The 23,629-nt window shown below is 55.7% G+C and overlaps 1 protein-coding gene across 16 annotated transcripts in view; it reads left to right on the top strand.

The window, feature by feature from the left end:
* NEK6 (NIMA related kinase 6) overlaps positions 1 to 23,629 on the top strand; it is an 86,321-nt gene that overhangs the window by 30,951 nt on the left and 31,741 nt on the right. For 8 of the 16 annotated variants that reach the window (XM_086325265.1, XM_086325260.1, XM_086325255.1 and 5 more), the window contains 3 exons: positions 11,980 to 12,098; positions 21,612 to 21,752; positions 23,143 to 23,205. In XM_086325265.1, coding sequence (XP_086181391.1) covers positions 12,009 to 12,098; positions 21,612 to 21,752; positions 23,143 to 23,205 — 294 coding nt within the window. In that variant the 5' untranslated portion in view covers positions 11,980 to 12,008. Of the gene's footprint in view, positions 1 to 1,288; positions 1,458 to 6,941; positions 7,248 to 11,979; positions 12,099 to 21,611; positions 21,753 to 23,142; positions 23,206 to 23,629 lie in introns of those variants that run through there. The other 8 variants (XM_086325254.1, XM_086325257.1, XM_086325258.1 and 5 more) reach the window with 5 other exon arrangements.

Genomic DNA, 23,629 nt, shown 5'->3' with positions numbered 1-23,629 from the left:
GTTCACAAAGTGAGGGTCTATCCGGCCTTTCCTTGGGGGCTGTCTTACTGCTCTGTTCTGGCTTGTGGTTATCTGTCCCCGGGTTGCTGGGTGCTCTCCTGCAATCCCATAAGAGCAAGGGGGTTTCCATCTGTCTGGTCTTGGGGTCACCAGTGGTCAGCACTGGCCCTGAGCAGAGACGGCAGCTGGAAGGACGTGTGGAAGGAAGGGAAGGTGGGAACTCTGAGCTCTCAGTTTCTGGACGCACGCAGCCTGGTTTGGGAGAGCGTGGGGCCAGAACGTAAGGATGTAATGACACTGACTCCATTGACTGGGGCTCTGTCATGTGTCAGGCCCGGGGCTGAGCATTTCCGAGTCCCGTAATGTAGCCCTCCACAGTCTGGGGCGCTGTGTACTCTTGGCGTGTCCCCGTTTTACCCGTGAGGGCCCGGGGCCCACGCAGCTGGGGCGCGGCCAGAGCCAGGACTTGAACTTGGTGCTGCTGCCTACCAAGGCTCTCATCTCTTAGGCAACAAGTCTTTTTGGCTTAGCTCACAAAAGAGAGATTAGAAAGCGTTCAGCTTTTATTTTTTTAATTTGTTTGGCTGCGCCAGGTCTTCGTTATGACACACGGGTCTGGTTCCCTGACCAGGGATCCACCCAGACCCCTGCCTAGGGAGCGTGGAGTCTTAACCACTGAACCACCAGGGAAGCTTCTAGAAAGGGTTACAGTTTTAAAGAGACAGCAAGAATATTTATGGTTCTTCGTGTTTGCTGGGCCCCAGTGGGAGTGGGTGAGGATGGAGCACCGGAGCTGAGGGCAGGACCCCTCTTCCCTCCAAGGCTGGTGTAATCTCTGTGTCTGCGGTCCCGGTTCTGGGTTCTGGGTTCTGGGTTGGGAGTGAGGGGGTGGTGGAGCCTGCAGGGCAGATTCTGCTGCCTGACCGTGTGGGTGTGGAGTGGGTTTAGGAGGCAGGTCCTGGCCAGGCGCTGCCACAGCTGTGTCTGTGGCCCTGGGCCAGTCTCTTGCCCTCTGGTCCCAATTTCCTGGAGAGTAAAATGGGGGAATAGGACCGAGCGATCCCAGAGTGGACTCTGGTTGCATTCCAAGTCCCTCAGCTTCGGGTACACAGGTGCTCTCTCTTAAGACTGACTGGTAGCCGCTGCCGTCAGATTCCTGTCCCTGGTGAGCAGCGGGCTCCCTGGTGGCAGTGACAAGTTCCTTTCACCACAGAGGTGGCAGCCGGAGCTATTTTTGGAGCAGCTCGTGGTGGGGGAGTTTCCTTTTGGCAGTGGCTGGGGATGGGAGTCTTGGGCAGGGGAAGTCCCGTGCGGAGACCAGGCTGGCCCCTCTTCCTCCACCAGCCCTGGCACGGAGAAGCCACCCAGATCTCCAGAGGTCCTGGGACCGTGTGAGCATCTACCTTTCAACCCCGAGCCGACACCTTCCCGGAGCTCCTCAGGAGCCACTTTGCAAGGTACTGGCCTTTGCCCTGCCTCCCACTGTCAGGAGCCCCTCACCCTCTCCAGCCCCCTGGGGCTGCTCTCTTTGCCCTTGAGGGTGTGCCTAGCGAGTGACAGGGAGGCCCTAGAGACCTCTGGGGCCTGGGCTCACAGAGCACTTGACCTTGGCTGCCTCTCTGCCACCGCTGTCCCCTTGACCACACACCTGGTGGGGACTGCCAGTGGGCCAGGGCCATCAGCCTGGCATGGCCTCTGTCACTGCCCAGGTTGGAGGGGTTCACACTGGGTGATTCCGGACTTTCCAGAACTCCCAAGGTTACGAGGGAAGTGGAAAAAGTACTGATAACTCTTCCCTCTCTGGTGTGGGTTTTGGCTTCCTGGGCCCTTCCTGATGTCTGAGCAGTGAGGACTCCATGGAAGTTTCTTCTGCTGGGAATAGCCATCTTTTCAAACCTTAAAATGAGAGCAGGAGAGAAAATTAGGGGAGGCCAGGGGTTGAAGAACTTCCCCTGTGGGATTATGGATGTCCTCCTGGGGCCCAGGGCGGGCTTTTTACAAGCACTGAGCCTGCATCTCCCCAAGGGTGGCTCTGTTGGGCTTCCCCCTCAGCTGTTGGTTGGCAGGGCAGTATCCGTGGTCTGAGACAGGACACAGGGCCAGAGGAACTTCTGCTCTTCCAGGCTTCTCCCTCCTGCCCCCCACCTCCGTGTTTATGTACTAGATCACCCCCCGCTGGGGCCACAAGGAGAGTGATTTCGTCTCTGCCTTTGAAGAAATTCTCCATTTGAGGGAGAGGAAAACGTGGGAACAGGCAGTGATGGCATAGAGACCAGGCCAGTGGAGACTGGGAGTCACTCACTCACTGTCTGAGGGAGTCCAGGAAGGCTGCCTGGAGGAGGTACCCTAGTTTGTGCCCAGAAGGAGGATCCAGGTTTGCCAGGAGGCAGTTTATTCCAGGCCAGGGGAAGCAGAACCTACCAAGGCCTTGAGGAGAGAGCAAGTTCGTTTCCATGGCGGATTGGGGTCCTTGGGATGGTGGGCCTGCCCAAGGGAGACCCCCAGCTCCATGGTCTCCAAGGATGGCACTGGGCAAATGAGATTAAAACCCAGACTTCAGAGAGTCGGAGCTGGGTTCTGACACAGGTGCACGCTGTTGCCCAGCATCACCAGCTTGGCAGGTCACTTGGCTTTTCCGCTCCTCGGTTTCCTCATCTGTAGGAGGGTGGTGCAGACTCATGGGGGAGCATGCTGGAGTGCTCCAGTCACTCCCCGGTGCAGAGCACGGCTGGGCAGATCTTCCTTCACCACGTCCTGGCGCCAAAGGCCTTCCCGGGGAAGAAACCAAATGCCTCATTGCTCTGAGAGATGCTGACGGTTCCTACATTTTCTTTTGCTCACAGAATTGAGTTTTATTACTGAAGGAGGAAAAAGTAAAAGGTGATCGGGAGCCTCCTTGATTTTAAAAAGGCTCAGGAAAGCCCCGCAGTGCAGGCATGGTGTGTTTTCAATTGCCTGGTGACCTCTGCCTGATCTGAGACCTCGGGGAATCTGAGCATGGAGGCAGGTGTTTCTTGCTTGGGGCATCAGGAGGATGCAAGGAGCCCTGCCTACACTGACTGGTCAGAATTTTACTCAATCAGCTCCCACTGGACACCCGTTTTGTGCCTGGTCCTGGGCGAGGCCTTGACGGTTTAGAGATGACTGCTGAGCTCAGTCCCTGCCTTGAAAGGCCAGCAGAGGAGGAGGGCAGAGTGACAGAGGGAGCAGTTTGTATCCAAACAACTGGACTTTAGGGGAGAAGCCTGTGTGAAAGCCGTCAGATGGGGAGGGGGGCCTGGTACAGCTGACTGCCCCTGGGTGCCTACCCCAAGGGATCCAACTGTGTCCACTCTATGGATGCGGGAGGGGGTGGAGCTTTCACAGGGTCCCACGAGAAGTCTGAACCTGATTAGGGCCCAGAACCCAGTCCTGATACAGGAGACGACCTTTGCCTCATGGGAGGTCCTAGGTTCCAGGCAGAAGCTGCAGCATGGAAGGACGTGGAAGGTTCAGGTTGCTGTGTGGTTGGGATGGGAAGGTCCTTACGTGCAGGGGCCTGGGGCGGGGTAGGCTTGCAGGACAGCAGGCCAGCGCCAGCTGGACAGAGTTTGGGATGCCTCGCTCAGGAGTGTGGGCCTCTTTCTGGGGAGTTGTTTTGTTTTTTTTTTTGGGTGGGGAGCAGCAGGTTGCGATTTGTGTCATGTTGAGGGAGGGAACCTCTCTTGATGGGAGATTGGGTCATCAGGCAGAGCCGACTCCAGGGACCCCACTGAGAAGGGCCCAGGCCAGCAGAGGGCAGGGTCTCTGGGTGAGTGCAGACTTGTCTGGGGAAAGGACCAGCAGCCTAGATGAAGCCCAGGTATGGGTTGTGAGAGAGGGCGAGGCATCCCTGTGATGAGCCTGCATTCCCACTGGCTTCCTGGGCAGACAGGAGACCCCATTGCTGACATGGGGACCCAGGGAAGGGCAGGTGAGTCCTCAGTGCCTGGGACTTTTGGTAGTCGGGGTTGGGAGCTCTGGAGAGAGGCCCTGGGCTGGAGAGAAATGGGGGTGAGTGGTGGGTGAGGAGATGCAAGCCAGAAGAGAACGACGGGGTGGGGGTGCCAGAAGGAAGGTGAGCTGAGTGGGCAGAAAGGCCCCATTGCTGGGTGGGCACTGCATTGTCCCTTCAGCCACTGGCCTCCAGGTTCTGCAGGCCCACCCTGTGGGGAGACCCCGCTCCCCTGAGGAGGGGGCTTAGGGACCTCTCTGCACAGGCCACACCGCCCTTCCAGGGGCTGCATGTGGCCCCAGGTCTCACAGAAGCCAGCCTCCTGCTGGTCGTGGAGCCATGGAATCTGAGTAGTGAGTGTGACTTTGGGGGTGGGATGAGGGGACCCAGGACCAGTCGGGAAGCCAGACACCGTCTGTGGCTCTTCCCCTGCAGCTCCCCGGCCCCTGTAACTCTGGCCTGAGATTGAGCTGCTTCCTGTCAAGTGATGAATGGGCAACGTCTCCTTATCTCAACCCCAGAAGAGAAGGGGGGCTGGGATGGGGGAAGCAGCAGCCAGAACCACACCCCTGAGCTGGAATTCATTCATTCCCTCCCTCACTGTCCAAGGAAGTATGGACCAGAGGAGGCAGGCACACTTTGGTTTCAAATGTCAGTGCTGCCTGCTGCCTGCTGAGTGACCCTGGGCCCGTCACGTAACCAGTCTGAACTTTCGTTTCCTCCTACGTGGGTTGTAGCAGCCCCCGCGCGGAGTGGCTGTGGGGTGGAACCAGGAGTGTACAGCTCTTGGCATGTCCCTGGTGCGCACACAATGAGGGCTCCACTAGCGTGGGCTGTCATTAGGACTGGTCCCTGTGTGGGGGGCGATCCTTACTGCCCAGGCCTCACGCGAGGACACCGGGTCATCAGTGGTGTCCCTTTCCCTTTTACTCATAGCCTCCCTGGTCTGAGGAACAAACGGCAGACTAAATCCAAACACCCATCTCCTTAGGGTCACGCCCCACTTTAGTAAGAGCCCTGCTGAAGGCCAGGGCGGGAGGCATGTGTCCAGGGGCTTTGCAAAGGCAGCCCCAGTTCTCGGAAACACTGAGGAGGGTGTTTGCTTTGGCAAATCACGTTTTCCCTTGGAGCCTTGGTTTCCTCATCTGCAAAATGGACCTGGTGGCACCACTTGGGATTCCTGGAAGATGTCAAATTACACGGCCTGCGGAGGCATTGCTGTGGGTGCTGGCTGACGCTGAAGCTGGTCTGGCCTTGACCTCCCCAGTGGCCAGCCTGTGAACTGCTTGGCCTCCTGCTGGGCTTCAGAGTCCGTCTGTGTAGGGGTGTGTTGGGCCATGCGGGCCTGTGGTGCCTCTCCTCCCTCTGCCACCCCAGCAGTGGGCACCTTTCCTAAGCTTGCATGGCCAGCATGGAGCTTGCTGGACCAGCAGAGCTAGCCCCTTGTGCCCGTTCTGGGGTCAGGCCACTCCTTCTGTGTATGTAGGAGGGTGGGGAGTCACCAGGTTGGCTTCTTGCTTTGGAAAAATGACTTGTGAAGCTTTTCACTCAGCTGGCAGGAATAGAGAGGGGCCTTCCCCAGAGAATGGGCAGAGGGTACGGCGTCCAGCTGAGACCGGGCCTCTGGGGTTGTCGGTGAGGTTCTTCTAAGGGTGTGGCAGCCTCTCAGCCTGGGAGCCACACAGGTCTTCACCAGCTCCACCCCCAAACCTGGGGTAGTGACGACCCTGCCCCTGTGGACACACCAAGAACGTGGCTCTGCATAAAGCCTGTGACCTGATTGCATACACGTGTGCACATGCACGCACACGTGCAGAGAAGGGCAAGTGGACACTCGCTGTTCCCACTTCAGGGCTAAGGAGCATGGTGAGGTGTAGACAGATACTGGCACCCCCACGACCCTGGCACACTCAGGCCTCCAATCCTGGCCCAAGCTGGGTCTTTGGTCTGAGCCTTCCTGGTGTCCTGGGTCATTTTTCCTGGGAGGATAAAGCCTCAGTGAGCCACCATCGTCCACAAAGTGTGGTATTTGGCAGGAGGCGATGGAGGGACATGACTTTGCCCTAGAGGAAGTTTTAGAAATTGGGAGACAAGCGCCAGGCGACAGTGGTGGTCAGAAAGTCCTCTTGGGGAGCCTAGGAGCCCAGCCTGGAAGCCAATCCCTTCCAGGAAGTGCCCAGACTAAACCCACTCACCCACCTCCTTAGGGTCACACCCAACATTAGTAAGAGCCCTGCCAAAGGCCAGGGCCAGGAGAGCTTGTCAGGGGATTTGCAAAAGCAGCTCCAGGTCTTGTAAACGCTGAGGAGGGTGTTTGCTCCAGAGTCACCCCAAAGAAGCCATGCAGTGGAGTAAAGAGATCATGATCTGGGGTCTAGCATCCCAGCTCTGTCTTTTACTGGCTGTGTGACCCTGGGCAAGTCCCTGCCCCTCTCTGAGCCCCAGTTCCCATGTCTGTCGCATGGAGTCAGGCCCTCCTCCACTGTCCGGAGGTGGTTAGTGGAAACGATGATGGTAGCAGCTGAAGCCTCAGCGGACCCTCCTCTGTCCTGAGGCGTTTACGTCTGTTAGTGCAGTTAATTCTCAGTGACCCTCAAAGGTAGATCTTAGCCCCATTTTCCAAATGAAGGATTAAAGGCAGCCAAGCCAAGATTTGAACCCAAGGCAGGTTGGGCTCCCAAACAGGCTCTGGGCCTTCCCCACCGAGCTCATCCCCATCCAGTCCCCGGGCACCTGGGGGACAGGCATATTTGTGAACCCAGGCTGGAGAGCCCTGAAAGTGCAGGGCTCTCACTCCCTGCAGAAGAAAGGCCCTCTGTGAGGTGGCGCTCAGTGTGGCCTGCGGCTCCGGGTCTCACATTCCACAGATTTTTGGCCCCTGACTTGGGCTTGGCAGCCTGGGCCCCATTGTTCTGCGACTTGGCAGGAGCCATGAGACAGGCAGCTCCTGGAGGTGCCCTGTGTGCAGAGTCCTTACCCTGCTCTTTGCGTCTCATCCCTTTGCCTTGATCTTTCTGCAGCTGAACCCCCTAACAAGGGGTTTCTGGCAGGAATTTCCAGGGGTATGAAAAAAAGTGAAAGTGTTAGTCGCTTAGTCGTGTCCAACTCTGCGACCCCATAGACTGTAGCCCGCCAGGCTTCTCTGTCCATGGAATGCTCCAGACAAGAACACTGGAGTGGGCCTCCATCCCTTCTCCGGGGGATCTTCCCGACCCAGGGATTGAACCCCGCTCTCCTGCATTGCAGGCGGACTCTTTACTGTCTGAGCCACCAGGTAAGCCCTGAGATATAGCCACACAGGATGCAGATCCACTGAAATCCATCACCCTGGAAAACCCTAAGAGGCAGAGGCTGTCTTGAGCCTGGGTGGTGCTTTGGAGGCAGAGTAGGGTTCAGAGCGTTCTTCTGTAGCTTATTCCCAACATGGTATTTTGTGTTCGCTCTCTGAGCCTGAGTCTCCGCCTGTAAAATGGGTCTTTCGACAGCCCAGGCTAAGTGGAAGAGATCTGGCACTGGATGCCTTGGAGAGAACCTTCACTTCCTTGCTTCCTCTCCATCCCTCCCCCTCTGTCTCCGTCCTCTCTGTGTGGTTCTCTCTGGCACTTGGGGGTGCTGTGACTTGCAGACTCCTTTCCTGGAACAAAGGCCCTTCCTCCTCACAGGGGCATGAGCTGCAGCCAGTTCTATTAGGTTCTGGGCAGAACCATTCTTAGGAACAGGAAGTTACCCCAGGGGGTTGGCAGACCAGGCATGCGGATGGCAGTACTGCATCCGCTCGGTGCCATCCCGAAGAGAGAGAGCTCTGGGGTCCATGTGGGGGAATGGCCCCTCATGGCCCACCACCCCCGGGATCACCCCTGCCCACTCAGCACCGCCCCGTTTGTGAATTGGGGGGCGGGAGTTGTTCTGTGGGGACTGCTGGAAAGGAAGATGATGTTCTGCTGGTAAAGGCCTTGGGGGTGCAGAACCAGGGGTTTGGGGCAAAGATGCTGTCACAGGTCTGCACCCTGGCTCTGCTACATGTGATCTGGGCAAATCTCTTAACCACCCTGGGCCTCAGTGTCCTTGTCTGTTAAGTGGAACAGTAACAGAATCTGTCTCGTGGAGGTGATGTTAAGAGATGATGGGCTAATGGAGGTGAAGGGTATGTGGGCCCCAGCGTGATAAGGACACTCAGTTCAGTTCAGTTGCTCGGTCATGTCTGACTCTTTGCGATCCCATGGACCGCAGCACACCAGGCTTCCCTGTCCATCACCAACTCCCGGACTTCACTCAAACTCATGTCCATCGCTTAAGTGATGCCATCCAACCACCTCATCCTCTGTCTCCACCTTCTCTTCCTGCCTTCAGTCTTTCCCAGCATCAGGGTCTTTTCCAATGAGTTGGTTCTTCACATCAGGTGGCCGAAGTATTGGAGTTTCAGCTTCACCATCAGTCCTTCTAATGAGTATTCAGGACTGATTTCCTTTAGGATGGACTGGTTGGATCTCCTTGCAGTCCAAGGGACTCTCAAGAGTCTTCTCCAATACCACAGTTCAAAAGCATCAATTCTTCGGTGCTCAGCTTTATTTTTACTCTTTTTGTTTATATTTTTACCTGTTGCTGCACATGGGCTTTCTCTGGTTGTGGCACGTGGGGGCTACTCTCTAGCTGTGGTGAGCAGGCTTCTCGTTGCAGTGGTTTCTCGTTGTGGGAGCAGGGGCACAGGCTCAGTAGATGTGGCACGTGGGCTCAGTTGCCCCGCAGCATGTGGAATCTTCCTGGACCAGAGATCGAACACGTGCCCCCTGCACTGGCAGGCGGATTCTTAACCACTGGACCACCAGGGAATTCCTATTACTGTTACTTCTGATGAGCCCAGGGCCCCTTACTTTTGGGGCCTGTGTGAGAAACGGGGTGAACTCCTGAGAGCCTGCAGACCACCTCTGGATACAGGTGTTAGATGATCGCTACATGGGGACGTGGGAGGTGACGTTGACAAATACCTCCTAGGTCTCTGCCCAATGTGACTTGCCCAAAGTCCCAGCTGGGGAGTGACAGAGCCAAGCTATAAACCTAGGCCCGCTGGCCCCAGGAGGCTGAGTGGGGCAGGACATGGGAACTAGAGATGGCTGCGTTGTGGTTTCTAACCCACGTAGTCTCTGAGCAGGTAGGCAGGTGAGCGAGTCACGCGCGGACCTGGCCTGTGGGCCGCACCTGGTGCCTTCCGAGATAAAGACAGAACCTTCTTGCTGAAGACAGTTCTCCTCCAGCCTCCCCCCAGAGGTCTCCCTAAGGGCGGAGGACGGTGAACATGTCACCCCGAGGGGTCTAGGGGTGCAGCCTGAAGCAGCTGCAGAGCCTGCAGGAGTCTCCGGTTTTATCTTAAAATTCATGCGCATTTTACATTTTGTTCCCTCTGTATCCAGCTTATTGTCGCACACATTTCCCTCCTGAGTAACAGCACTGCCCGGGGAAGCTGCTCGTGTTTATCTGTTTATCCCGGGGCTTTTCGTACCCAGGTCCTCACTGTGTCACCCAGGGCAAGGGGGTGGGGGGGTGTGCACTCCAGTGCAGAAGCCCAGGCACAGATGGTTGGGAGGTGCTGAGAGGCTGGGGGCCCATCTGCACTTCAGGAATCCTCCTCAGAGGCCCTTGTGGAGGAGGAGACCCAGAGGTCCAGGCGGAGGGAAGCCTGCGCTGGGCCAGAGGCAGGGGGAAGGGGGTGGGAGAGACTTCAGAAGTACAGGCACACCCTGTAATACCCTCTGAGGGACTCTCATTAGAGAGATGAGCAGAGAGCGATATCGAGAGATCCACCTCTGTCTACACATACACATTAGGATGAAGATCATAAAATGCCATGAAAATGAAAACTGATAATGTTTGTCGCTCAGTCATGTCCAACTCTTTGTGACCCCATGGACTCTAGCCCGCCAGGCTTCTCTGTCCTTGGAATTCTCCAGGCAAGAATACTGGAATGGGTTGCCATTCCCTCCTCCAGGGGAATCTTCCCGAGCCAGAGATTAAGCCTAGGTCTACCTCATTGCAGGCAGAATCTTTACCATCTGAGCCACCAGGGAAGCCCCAAATTACCATGTGTGGGGGTCAAAACTGGTGACTTCACAGGGAGGAGAGCATCGGGCCAGGCCATACTGGGCAGGGGGTCTCAGCACCCGAGACTTCCTGCTTGGCTGAGGTGGGCACCACCTATGGACAGTGCCCTGCCCCACGTGGCCTCGCTTCCTGCCATCTACTAAGAGAGGGGTGCGAGGGAGGAGCTGGGCCTGTCCTGGGGACACAGGAAGGTTGGGCACTGGACAGCACTGTGCACATTCTAGGGAGGCTCTTGGAGGGCAGAGCCAGGGAGGCCAAGAGTCAAGGTCAGCGGGTGATTCAGGGCTTGGTGGCCACACTTTGACAGGTGTCATAGTCATCTCGGAGCCTGGGAGGGCTGGCTTGTTGACTGCCAGAAAAAACTACAGTGGGGAGAAAGGAAGAGCAACATGTGACCAGGTCTGCAGGGCTCTGACTGTGCCAACCTCAGTTGTGAGGGGGGTGGGTTCGGTGTGGGTTCCTTCCCGCTGCCCAGACCACCCCCTTCACGTGGGGCATGTGTGCACTCAGGAGACACATGCAGCCAGGCTTGCCGACCCCCTGGACCAGAAGCCTGTCAGCTTGGACTTCGACTGGTGGGGATGGCCAGGGATGACCAAGTTACACATAGGTGGCGATAGGCAAGGTCCGTTCAGAGAGAAAGATGGTGTCCGGGTTCGGGTTCTCCAGAAGTGGATGCTGAGACGAGGCCATGTGGGCGAAATCATGAGGGAGTAGGGGAGCAGACAAGCAGGGGGTGTTATTTTAGACCAGCTCACCCCGCTTGGGTGTCTACAGCTCAGAGTTGTCCTGACCAGGGGCTTGCACACTCGCCCCTTGGCCACTGATTCCTGGGGATGGGGACTCCAGCACTTTAGAGGATGTAAACAGTGCTGCTCCAGTAGCCTGGCCAGTCCTTCCGGGTTCTGTTTGGAGTGGGTCAAGGGAGAGGTGCCCGTGGGAATGCCAGGGCCATGCCTGGTGGAAGGAGCAGCAGCCTAGTTGGGGGTGCTCGTCACTTGCCTGCTCTGCACCCCATCTTCCAGGTGTCCCGTGGGAGCCCCGGCCTGGCCCTGGACACTGCGTTAGGTGCTGCAGAAATGCTGCTGCTTGAGTGGAGGGCTTTCCTCCTGAGGAGGAAAAGGGGCTGTACAGCCTCTTCTGTGTGCCTGGGCCTGGGTCCTACCCAGGCCATGCCTGTCTGCTGGGAGTGATACTGAGATGGCCTTCAGCTCAGGCCTGGGCACACGACAGGTGCTTCATCACGGACAGCTACTGCGGTTACTATGGCAACTGGTGGCTGGCATCCTTGCCTCTCCTCTCTGAGGGGGCTTCTGATGTGGCTACACCAGCCCTGGAGGTTGAGGGAGCTGCTCCCGTGTGCCGAGGGCTCTGCCTCTGCCTGGAGGTTTGTACAGGACTGTGAGTGGGACCCTCGGCCTTCCCGGTGTCTGGAGTGCCAGGGCCCAGCAAGGATGGGGACGGGCGGTCCTTCTTGATTTGAGACTTGCAGTCTGACTCAGGGTCGGTCTCTCTTGGCCACTAAGTTGCCAACGGGGATTGTATGGGGTGAGGATGGAGGTCAGGCCTGGGGGACAGTGATGTGGAAAGAACAGGCTATGGAGTCTGGCCCATGTGGTGTTGAATATGGTGCCTCTCTTGCTGGCTGGCAGGCCACCTTTGGGCTTTTCCCGGCTCAGAGCCTGCTTCCACCTCTATCCAGCGGGGCTGATCCTAGCAGCCTGGTCGGGACAGCGTGATGGAGGGAGGTGTGTCACGCAGGCTGTCACGCCCCAGCGCTGCCACTTCCGAGCCACATCACCATGGGCAAGTTACCCGACAGCTCAGCCCCTCAGCCTGCACATCTGTAAAAGGGGGCAAGTGAAGGTGCACAGGCCTGTGTGTAAGAAAGCCCTCATTTTCTGTTGCAGCCCGTGCCCTCGCGAGGCTGGCATGCAGGATGGCAGGACAGCCCAGCCACATGCCCCATGGAGGGAACCCAAACAACCTCTGCCACACCCTGGGGCCCGCGCACCCTCCTGACCCACAGGTAAGCCCTTCTCCATCATTTGCAGTGCATCGGAGAGTCTGGGAGGATCACTGATCCCTGAGGCTGCTTCATCCCGGCCACAGGAGGAAGCCCCTCAGCAACCCCCAGACACCTTGAAGGCTTCCCGTTATGGAGGCAGAGTCACTGCCTGATTGTTCAGTCCTCCACCTGTCAGCCACACTCACAGATGCCCTCTGGGCTGGGACGCCTGGCATTGGACCTGCCCCTGGGGTTTCCATGTGAACGGAAGGGCTTTATTTCAGAGGGATCAACGCTGGTTAGAAGGACAGACGTAGAGGGAGTCCTGGAGGCCTGGGCAGAGTGAGGGGCGCAGGGGAACAGGCGGGGCGCACCTGGGATCAGAATGTGCTTCCTGACTGAGCCGGGCTCCTCCTTTCTGGTCTCAGCTGTGCTCTGGCCCTCCCTACGGGGAGGGGAGCCTCTTTGTCTGGAGGCAGCAGAGTTTCAGGGACACTGGTTCCCTTCCACCTGCCCCACCTACCCTCTGTGTAGAACTTTGGAGAGCCAGGCAGCCTTTCGCAGCTTTTCAGAAAGTGGCTTCTGGGATTCTGGGCTGCCCGCACACCCCACACCTTTCACGTTGCACCTTTCCCTAGGGTGCCCTCCTCGACTCCTCCAGGCCTCAGTCCAAATGCCGCTGCCCCTGAGGAGCCTTCCTGTTCCCCTCCCTGCTCTGTGCTGCGCCCAGACCTGTGCACAGGCGCTGGGTCAGGGCCACGATCGCATGTACTGGAACACTGCCTCTCAGGTCTGCCTCCCTTCGTAGACAGAATCTCCTGGGTGGGGCTTCACCTGCCAAGTTCGTGAGCTGCATGCATCCACCCAGGACACGGTCGTGTGCTAACAGAGCCAGGTCTGCTTTTAGGGAGCACACAGCCTCACGGGAGAGAAAGACAAGAAAGAAAGCAGAAGAAACTGGGGGCCATGGAACTCCAACAAGGCATGTGGTCTAAACTAGGGAACCAGAGAGGCCTCCTGGAGGAAGTGGCTTGCAGAGACCTAAAAGGGGGACAAAGAGCTTGGCTGGACAGACTGGCCAGTGCCAGATGCTGTTGGGTGCTGTGGGCAGCCTGGAGTGATGAAAAGTAATTGTTGAGGGTTGGCTTTTGTCCCAGGCCTATGAGACCTAAATCAGGAGGAGATTCAGAGAGAGCCACCTTCCTGAGTCTTGTTAGGATTGTCACAGCTTCTAACTGCCTAGTTTTGTTGGAAGACTCCAGGTGGACTGGTGTTTGACCTTCTTGGGCAGGGTTGCCATGTACAGTTGTACAGGTTCTGCACTGCCCAAAGGTGCCTGGCCAAGGCAGCAAGGTGAGTCTGAAGTCCTTCTCCTGTACCTGAGCTCTTATTCCGCTGTGCTTCCTGGTGTGAGACTAATCAGCCCAAGGAAAGGTGCACCTCTGTAGATTCACAGAGGTGACGTGTGAAGTACAAACTGCATGTGTGTGCACACAGGAGGTCCACAGGCAACCGTGCTGCTCATCCTCCCATCCCAGGCACCGGCTGGGATGTAGGGGCCCATTTTCTCAGTGAAATGTGAGGAGGCAGGTCCCAGAAAGCTGGGAAGCCCATAGACACTGCTGGTCCAGGGTCCACCAGGACACTTCCCCAGTGGCTGGGGGCAGCGGGCCTCCTCGGGTAATGTAGCAATTTGTCACATTAAGTCATTCACTAACAATTGAGTCCCCCTTGATTAATCTCCCAGAATTAGCCAGTTGCATTTTGAGCAATTAGGGTTAATTACAGCCTCATTTGGCAGAGCAGAGAGGCCTGTAATTATTTCATGAACAAGGCGAGGAGGTGGTGGGCTGCGGTGGCAGCACCGTCCGGGTGTCTCTTTGCACATGTTGGAGTGGGTAATGACGTAGTTAAGTGTAATTAGATATGATTACTCAGCATTGGCAAGCGGCTGGCGGGAAAGGTGCCCCCGGTCCACCAGTATCTGGCCAGGTCTGCGGAACTGGGGCGCAGCCACATTGACGCTGGGGCTGCTGCAGGGTGGGGCTGGAATGAAAAAAGTCAAGCACTCTGTCTCCCCTCATCTCATAGAGCACTGGTCTTTAAACACTGTCTGGGGAGAGATCATGGCTTGAATCTTGTCTGTTTCAGGACATAGAAACACCTCAAATTGATGGCACAGGCATTTTCCTTTATGGCAGGAGGCACTGCTGTTTCCCTGAAGTCACCTTAGAGAAAAGAGCCAGACTGCATGATGGCAAGAATGCTGTGCTCTGGACCAGGCAGGATGTGGTTCCTCACTCTATTCCCTCACTAGCCAGGTGACATTGGGTAAATGACCTCTCTGAGCCTCAGTTTCTTCTTCTGTAAAATGGGGCCACAGAGTGAGATGATATGTTTTAAACACCCAACATGGTATTCAGCATTGTGGGTGTTAAGGAAATGGTATGTGATTGATCTTACTCTTATATTCTAAAAATCATTTTAGTTTTCACAGCTCAACAGCCCAGGGCTGGAAATATCCCCAGTGTAGAAAAAACAATTTAGTTAGCATGCAAACTCTGACTTTTGTTAACCTTCTGTGTCCAAGGCTAGTGGTTTGTTCATCTGAAGGAGCTTTCTAGCTCTGGGTGCTGTCAGCCTATGAAAATAAGTTTGCTGAACCGGGTAGAATTTTATGTGAAATTCATATAGACTTGGAGAAGCTGAACATGCTTGCTTTTATGGAGGTTTCAAACGAATGAATGAATGGAGTTGAGAAACAGCTTAAAATGCCCCTTTGGTTTATGATTTTTACCGGTTTGCTTCAGAGCATTTTCATCAGGAAAGAAATGCAAGGCTGAGCTGACCCATTAAGAACCATATGAATTTCCAAGAAGGAGAAAGGTGTTCTTGTCTGAGAAAGCCTCAGTTAATGTGTCTTCCATTCTGGAAAGTCTTTGCAAACCTGCTTGGGACATGCCAAGTTCAGTTATATTCGTCACTGTTCGGAGAGAGGAATGTGCGTATGTTCAGGGGATGGGGACAGCTGTCACTAGTTCCGCATGGCACCACAATCTTCATGAAAATCTTCCTAAAGCAATAGTGGTAGATAAGATTTAATGATCAAATATTAATGGCCATTAAAATTCAAGAAGTGTTTGCCAAGTGTTATAAATTCAGCGAGAGCTTGTCTCCTTTCTGCCTTGGGTCTGCTGGGGAGCCCTTCACATAAGTAGATAAAGACCGTGTAGAGGAAAGGCTCCCAGGGAGGGATGAACTGATGCAGAGGGAGCCTGGAGAATGGGGTGGCTTGTTTTGCCCCAGGGATCAGGGTTGATAAGGAAAGCTCTAGAAAGGAGATGACATGTGGGCTGATGTTGATCAGGAGTTTGGGGTATGACAGGGAGAGGCGATGTTCAGGAAGAAGAAAGAACCCAAGCTGAAGGTGCAGGATCAATCGGGTTAGATAAGCATTTAAATACCTGTGCTTAGGTAAAGTAGCACAGCAGATGCTTATGAAAGGTCTGGAATCCACGCTGTCATTTGGCACTGTACCTGCAGCAAACAGGAAGCCTGTTATGGATTTAAATTGACAAGGGGTTGGGGTTTTTTTAATTTTTTTTTATTTTTTAAGGGGTTGGGGTTTTAGGTCCCTGGTAGCTGGTCATGAGTCAGGTGAAAATAGGAGGTCACATGATGCTTTGACCTTAAATGGGCTGGACACGAGGAGGGAAGATTCCAGAGACTTCCAGCAGTAACTGAAGGGATGAGGGGGAGAAGGAGGTCGAGGACGTGGCCAGCCTGCTGGCGTGGGAGCTGATGCTTTTCATGGTTTGTTTCCCTTCAAGTCTTTGCTTGTTAGTTGTTGGAGCCGGTTCCAAATTCTCTCATCCGTGTGTTTAAGCTCAGCCTTCCCAGAGCTTGGTTTGTGAGGCTCATCCTGGGGGCGCCGCCACAGCCGAGATGATGTTAGGTTTTGTCATCAGGCGTCTAGATGTTCAGGCTTCTTGCTCACCGTTCCCATGAGCCGATGGCACAGAGCTGAGTGTAGACAGACTTCCAAGTTGAGACAGTCTTGGTGGTGGTTGTACCTACATTGCAATGCCTGGCACTTACCTCATTCCATCCTCCTACCAAGCCAGAGGAGGAGATCTTATTTAAAACTCCTCTCTGCAGGGGAGGAAATCGAGATGTGTGGTAAGTTGTCCGTCTTGCTACCGAAGGGAAAGCCAGCAGTGACTCCAAGTCTGGTGGCCACACAGAGCCCTTCTCGCCACTCGGGCTGCAGGAGGGGAGGCTGGCTTCAGGTACGAAATTAGCCAGACCATGAAGAGCTGAGTGGGTCTGGCCTCATAAAGAGTCTGACAATATGGACTCTCTGTAAATCGCGCCCTTCTTTTGTGCCAGGCAGATTTAAAACACATCGCTGTATACACATACACTGAATCCATTAGAAGTTCCCGGCACACAATGTCAGATGTCTTTAAAGGTGAAGTTCGTTTACAGGAAATGTCATTCTGATGAAGTGTGCTTTTTAAAATCGTAGAAGCGGTTGCCTTAAAATTAATGATGCATTGCAAATATCAGGGAAAAAAGACCCATCCAGTGTAAAGATGATTAAAATTCAGGTCAGAAGTCTGACTTAGTCAGGCTAAATTTTTTAATGAGATTTCAGAAAATTAATTGGGCGGATGCATTTTTATTCTTTTAATATGTGATTTTATGCTCCTGTTTTTTTTTTTAAAGGATTTGTCGATGGCTGAGGCTTACCGTGGTTCAAACATTTTAAACTCAAATTAACACAGGGTGAAGGGTGTTTGTGGCCTAATTTGATCTGACTTGGGAAAGAGAGCTAGGTTTCACCAAGCTTTCTGGGGTGGCGGTATCCTGGAGTGGCCCAAGACACCAGGTCCCCCTGCTGTTTGTCTGATGTTGTCCTCCCATCTCTTGGGAGACTGGGGTCCGGGCTAGAAGTGACTCAGGACCTTGGCCATGTCCTTGACTCGTGACCCCACCAGATTCCTCCTGCTGCCCAAGGAGTTGTTCCCAGGGGTTCCTCCTCTCTGAGATCATTAGTGCCCCCTCTCAGGCCCACTGCCACCTCCCTGTCCCTCCACCCCATCTCTTCTACCTTTGGGGGAGAACTAAGGGGCTCCCACCATGGGGAAGGGGGATGAATAGTCAGAAATGGCCTCTGGTGCCCACAGCACAGCCTAGAAAGGGGGGCAAGCCTGTCATCTAGTTCTTTGTCCTTGGCAAACAGCTCTGAGTGACTGATGGAAGGACAGTCAAGTCAGAGGCTGCAGGTACATCCATCTCACCCCTTTACTGTAGCCAGAGGATGTCGGGTAAATGACCTCTCTGAGCCTCAGTTTCCTCATATGTGAAATGGGGCTATGAAGACCTATTTAAGTGAGATGGTGTACTTTAAACACCCAGCACCATGGGTGCTAAGGAAACGGGATGTCATTGATCTTGGTCTTGCATTTTAAAATACATTTTACTTTTTATAGCAAGAGAATCCGGAGCTAGGAATATGCTTAGCGCATATTGGAATGGGAATGCAAGTGGTATTGATAACGCCAGCTGACAGTTCCCTGTTTATTCCCTGGGCCAGACTCCCACCTGGCTGGGCACTGTGCACACCCTGCCTTTGTTTCTCCCCAGCCTCTGGGAAGTCTGCATTCCTCCAGACATTCTGCAGTGCCAAACCAACAGTAATAATAGCAACAAACATGATAATAACACCAAATATGCAGCATTTCCTTAGTATCGGGCCCTCTTCTAAGTGTTCACTCATTAATTATTTAACCCCCAACAGCCCTCCGGAGGGTTGTTGGACAACCCTCATCTCACTTAAATAAGTCTTCATAGCCCCATTTCACAGATGAAGAAACTGAGGCTCAGAGAGGTCATTTACCTGACATCCTCTGGCTACAGCAAAGGGGTGAGGTGGATATACCTGCAGCCTCTGAGTTGACTGTCCTTCCATCAGTCACCCAGGGCTGTTTGCCAAGGACAAAGAACTAGATGACGGTTGGACAGATGATGGTTGTCCAACAGATCCCAGCTGGACAGATGAGGAAACTGAGGCCCAGAGGGCTTGCTAGGAAGTAGCAGAGCCAGGACTTGAACCCAGGCCTCCAGGCCCCAGTGTCAGCATTTCGGCGGACTGGGCCAGAGTGGCAGTCACCTCTCTGCTACCCTGGGCCCTGGGGTTGTGTGTATTTTCCCTAGGAGGCAGAGTGGGGTCCCCGATGTAATGGGACAGTATTAGATCAGCCATTTTCAGAAAGGCCGTCAGGAGGGGTGACTGTCGGCCCCGCCGTCGTGTGGGCTGTTTGGGGCCAGCCCTGTCTTTGCCCAGCAGCTTAGAGCTCCCAGACCCTCTTCTCCTGGAGGTCCTGGGGCTGGGTTTCTAACATCCCCATCATGGCCCACCTCTCTCCCCTGCAGGAACTTGCCGGGGGCCCACCCAGGAGGTAGGTGGCAGCAGGAAGAGGCCTGGCCTTTGGGGGCAAGAACTCAGTTCAGCTGTTCCTTTTCTGCTCTGAGTCCCTGAGTTAAATTGGGGTCAGGACTCTGCTGGCTCAGGCAGCTGCACCCCCAGAAGCCCTGCGTCCCGTAGTGACCCCTGCCTGAGCAGGGGTCCCCTCAGGGACAAGGCCCTGTCCTGACCCCAGTGGGGGTGGCAGCAGCCCCCAAGCCCCCTCATGCTGCACTGCCCCCTGGGTAACCTGCCCCCTCCTGGAGCCTTCCTCTAATTAGGTTGGATGGGTTGTGATAGGAAATGCAAATCTGGGTCATCGCATATTCAGAAGTGCAGGGCCGTCAGCCAGGCTGGCTGGGAGGTCCCTATCCTTTGGGAGCTTTCAGCCGTGGAGCTGGACCACATGGCCTCTGGGGAATGTCCTTAAGGTGGGTAGAAAGTGCCAGGGACTCTGGCCACTCATCACTCTGCGTTGGTAGAAGTAGGACCCTTAGAGAGCACGCCCTCCAGACCCTCACTGTCCCTAGGGAAACAGGTGGGGCAGAGAGACCCTGCCCCATGTCGCCGGACAGCGTGCCTGGCTTTCCGTCATCTGGGAGTTCAAGTCCCAGCTCCCATTGCCTGGCTGTGCCTCAGTGTCCTTAATCATAAAGTGGGACCGATAAGCCTTGTTTTACAAGCTGTTAGGGGACTTCAGTCGTTAAACCTGTCTCATCACCTAGGACACCAGCAGATGCATGGTCGGTGCCGAACACACGAGATGGCGTGGCGCTATTGTCCTGACCACGTGTGGTTCCTCCAGGGGCCCAGAGCGTTGCCTTCTGGGGGGCGTGGTTTCAGCTGTGCCCACAGAAGTGACAGTGGCCGGGTCACAGAGTCCCTCCTGCTCCCGGCTGTTTTGAGCGCATTTCGTTGTGTCCTTTGACACACATGCCCAGGCACCTGCTTGGCAGGTCAGAGCCCCAGTTCAGGGGGCACAGAGGGGACTAAGGTGGAGGCCCATGGTGGGGGCACAGGTGGGGCTCAGGAGGCTGAAGCTGGGAGGCCTGACTAGTCACAGGGTCTTGACAGGAAAGCAGAGTTGGGTGGTAACATGTACAGGGTGAAGGGAGTATCCTGTCCTGGTTCAAATCCCCGGTGTTACTCGCGGTAGGGTCTGGAGCCTCCCCTCTGAGCCTGTTTCCTGAATGGAGTCGCAGTGACGTCTGCTCACAGGGTCCCGGGAAGCTACATGCACAGTGCCTGGCACATAGCACATGCTTAGTAAACGCATGCTGCTCCTCTTAGGTGGACACTGGGTGTGCAGGTAGGTCCATTGCTGAGACTAAAGAACTTACCTGGCAGAGTCTAGCAGGTGGTGGGCGAGAGCACCATCTTCCTCCTCCACCAGCCTACCCCCCTGCTCAGGTCCCCAGGCAGAATGTCTTAAAATCTCCCATCAGGGGAGGTAATTATGCCTGGAGACTTGAGTCAGGGTGGGCCCAGCGATTGCAAGCTGCAAAGCTGAGTTCCATCTCTCAGTCCTGGCAACAAGATGCCCGTTAGGGTTTCCTTGGTGCAGAGCTGGGCCATGGCAGGTGCAGAGGTGGGGAGTAGCCGCTCAGGCTCCAACCCCAACCTCCTCATTCCTGCCCCGCCCAAGCCTGTCCGTAACATGGCTGCAACCGCTAAGCACTTACTGTGTGCATGGCTTAGCAATCTTGCCGAATTCTTGTAGCCACCCTACTTCTTTTACCCTACGGACAGGAAACCGAGGCTCAGGGTGGCTTGTGTAACCACCAAGGTCACCAACCAGTGACCCAGGCTGATGGGCTCCACAGCCAGTCACACGGGGGTTCCCAGGGCTCCTCCAGGAATGACTGGTCTGCTCTTGGCATTCCTGGTGGGGAGAGTTCCAGAACACAGCACAGGGGAACTCCTGACATTCGGCCTCTCAGAGGCTCTGGCCAAACTCTGGAGGAGGCATTTCCACTTCTGAAAATACAGCGGCTTGCCCTGCTGTGGGTGGGGGGTGGACCCTCAGGCTTTCTTGCCCCACCCCTGTTCCCCTGAAGGAACTCTGCACACCTTTCTGCACACCTACTGTGTGCAACTCATCCAGCAGCAACAGAGACCCCATCTTCATGTCACCACCCAGTGGGGAGGGTCCTCAGTGGGGGTGATCCTCCACCTGAGAGTGGGGGTGTAGCAGGAGGGAGGGCCCACCCTGCCAGGCTGTCGTGGGGCCTCCTCTGCCCTTCCCCCCCGCCCGCTTCCAGGGCCCAGCAGTGGCTCCCCCTCCTCTCCTCTTCCTGAGACCACCTTTGCAGGTGTGTTTTGGGCAGAGGGCGGACCTGGCCACTGTGCCTCACCTGTTTGGCTCCATCCTGGGCAGGTCCTGCAGCTTAATCATTGCCTTCAGCACTGACCCCTGGAGGGTCATCACGGTGCCCAGATTCTTCATGTTGCCATAAAGGGGACAGTTTATCCAAAGAATGGGCTCCGAGTGTCAGGCTGCGGGTTTAACCTGCGTGTTCCCATCTCTGTGGTGGGAAAGCTACCCCGGGAGGGGAGGTTGCTGCTTCGTGGGGTGACTTGAAGGGTAAGGGTTGGGGGTGTGTCCTGGAGCCCTGGGGCCGACAGGACCCCGCAGAACCTCCCTCCCCTTGGCGGTGTGGCTTTGCTAGTTGCTGCCTTAGATGTTTATTGCACCTGCTCTGCTGGCCGGCTCCAGCAGGGACAGAAAGCATTCAGGAGTGACCAAGGCAGATGAGGCCCTGGTCCTCGAGAGTGGAGACAGAAACGAACAAAGAACAAGTGATCCGATACTGAGGGATGGAGACAAGTGTGTGAAGGAGCCCAGATCTGCAGAGGGGCATCGTCGGGATCAAAGGGAGCTGGTGTGGAGAGTGCCAAGGGGCGAAGGGGGCTTTGATAGTAAGGGGGCGATCAGGGTCCCTCCACCCTGAAAGGCTGTTGCCAGGGCTGGGGAAGGGGTAGCACCCACCCCCAAACCCCGCCCCAGGTCTCAGCCGTCCACTCTGCCTGGCTGGTCACTGATGCCCTCTGTCCTTCCCCTCCAGAGGCACCCCAACGCCCTGTCTTTTCGCTGCTCACTGGCCGACTTCCAGATTGAGAAGAAGATTGGCCGAGGGCAGTTCAGCGAGGTGTACAAGGCCACCTGCTTGCTGGACAGGAAGACAGTGGCTCTGAAGAAGGTGCAGGTGAGCCAACAGCGCCGTGGGGTCAGAACCACACGGCAGGAGCCGGCTGGTGTCTGAACACTGTGGCCCTGGGCTAGTCCTGCCTCTCCCCTGCAAAAAACCCGGGAAACTGGCACTCTCCTCACTCATGGGGCTGTGGGAGAATCAGGCGGCCTTGTCTTTGCGAAAACTCTCTGTGAACCATAAAGGAAAACAAGGATGAGCACATGCTGAGTGCCTGCTGTATACTGCGTTATGCTGGAGCTCACAGAATCTTGACAGCAGCTCTGTGGATTGGGGATTTATCACCCCATTTTTCGGAGGAGGAAAACTGCAGACACGTGAATAACTTACCAGGGCTGGTGGGGGAAGCTAAGTGGGAGCTGAGGCTCAGATCTGCAGCCAACTGACCCTCTCTGGTAGCTCTGGGCTACTGCCTGACCTCTGAGTCCCTTCTAATCGAAGGAGTGGGGTCAGGCAGATGCGTTCTATGCAGCAAAGCCCAAGGAGGAGGCTGCTCGTGAGAGCCTTTGGGCCCCTCTGAATGGCTCTTTTCTGCAGGAAATGGCCTTGAGTCCTCCAGCAGGGCTTCCACAGCCCCTCGACTTGCTCATTTACCTTAAAGAATGAGATTAACTGGCTGGGCAGAGGACGCTCAGGAGAGGGAAGGCAGTTCAGACACAGTGACGAGGTGGAGAGATGGGCGAGGAAGCCCCGCCTGAAGCCGGACAGTGTGATTCTGTCCTTGTGGATCTGGGTGCTGCACACGTGGCCTGGGATGGTTGGAGGGGACACAGGCTCCTCGGTTCAGAAAAGGCCCATGTTCTGCGCTTTGTCTGCCAGGGATGGGCTCACATGGTTCTCTCTGTGTTGGTTTTTAGTGCTGGGATGGGTTCTGCGGGCGGGCAGCTGTAGTGTCGCCTTCCGGTTTGTTCCTATAAGTTAGGATGTGCTGGGAGGACCCACATGGAGTGAACACGGCCTGGGGGGCATCAGGGGGTGCATGCTATACCCCTTCTTCAAACTTGGTCCACATGACTGCCCAGTGAGGTCAGGCTGTTGGCCCCATTTATAGATGCGAAGACTCAGGCTCCAAGGGTGTTTCCTGTCCTACCCCTTACCGGTGCATGAACTTAGCAAGTCACAGGACTTCTCTGGACCTCAGTCTCCTCCTCTGTAAGTTGGCCAGCATTAACCCCCACCTCATAGGAGCTGCTGAGATGATTGAGTGGGAATTGGTCAGCACAGTGCCTGGCACGTGATGGGCACCCAGTTATCTGAACCATTGTTCTTACAGGGTTCCCGCTGCAAGGAGGCGTGAGAACCCAGACTGGGGTCCCGGGCCTTGTGCTCCCTCTGGGGCTCTGGGTGCTGGTTTTAACCACTCTTTCTCTGTCTTCTCTCACTCAAGATATTTGAGATGATGGACGCCAAGGCCAGGCAGGACTGTGTCAAGGAGATTGGCCTCCTGAAGGTGAGTGCCCTGGGCCGAGCAGGAGCCCCACGCTTCCTTAGGCCAGGCTGGGCCATGTCGTGACCATCACAGCCCCTTAGCCCTTTAAATTCAGAAACGACGTACTTTGGAGGAGGGCAGCGGCTGGTTTGTCCTCCTGTGGCTGAGTGGGGACCCGCCTCGCCTCTGCCCAGTCCTCGCGGCGCCCCCAGACTGGCTGTCCTTGACCCTTGCGGATCTGGATGTGGCGGCCGTGGACCAGGCTGTTGGGGAAGGAGCGGAGGTGGGTGTTGGGTCCGACTGCGGTTTGTCTGTCTCTGTCTCCCTGTCGGTCTCATCCCATCTTTGCGCTCAGCCTCGTGCCCTTGTATTTCCATGCGGTGGCACGCACGTCTGAATATTCAGCCAGGTGCGTTCTCTTCTTCTCTCCCGTTCTCGTGCTCCC

Source organism: Bos grunniens, chromosome 11, assembly GCF_055505025.1.
Source record: "Bos grunniens cultivar Pamir isolate PY7600 chromosome 11, Bosgru_T2T1.0, whole genome shotgun sequence".
In the NCBI taxonomy this organism is placed as follows: domain Eukaryota; kingdom Metazoa; phylum Chordata; class Mammalia; order Artiodactyla; family Bovidae; genus Bos; species Bos grunniens.
The sequence above is the reverse complement of the archived record's forward strand: the minus strand, read 5'-3'. Positions and strand labels throughout refer to the sequence as shown.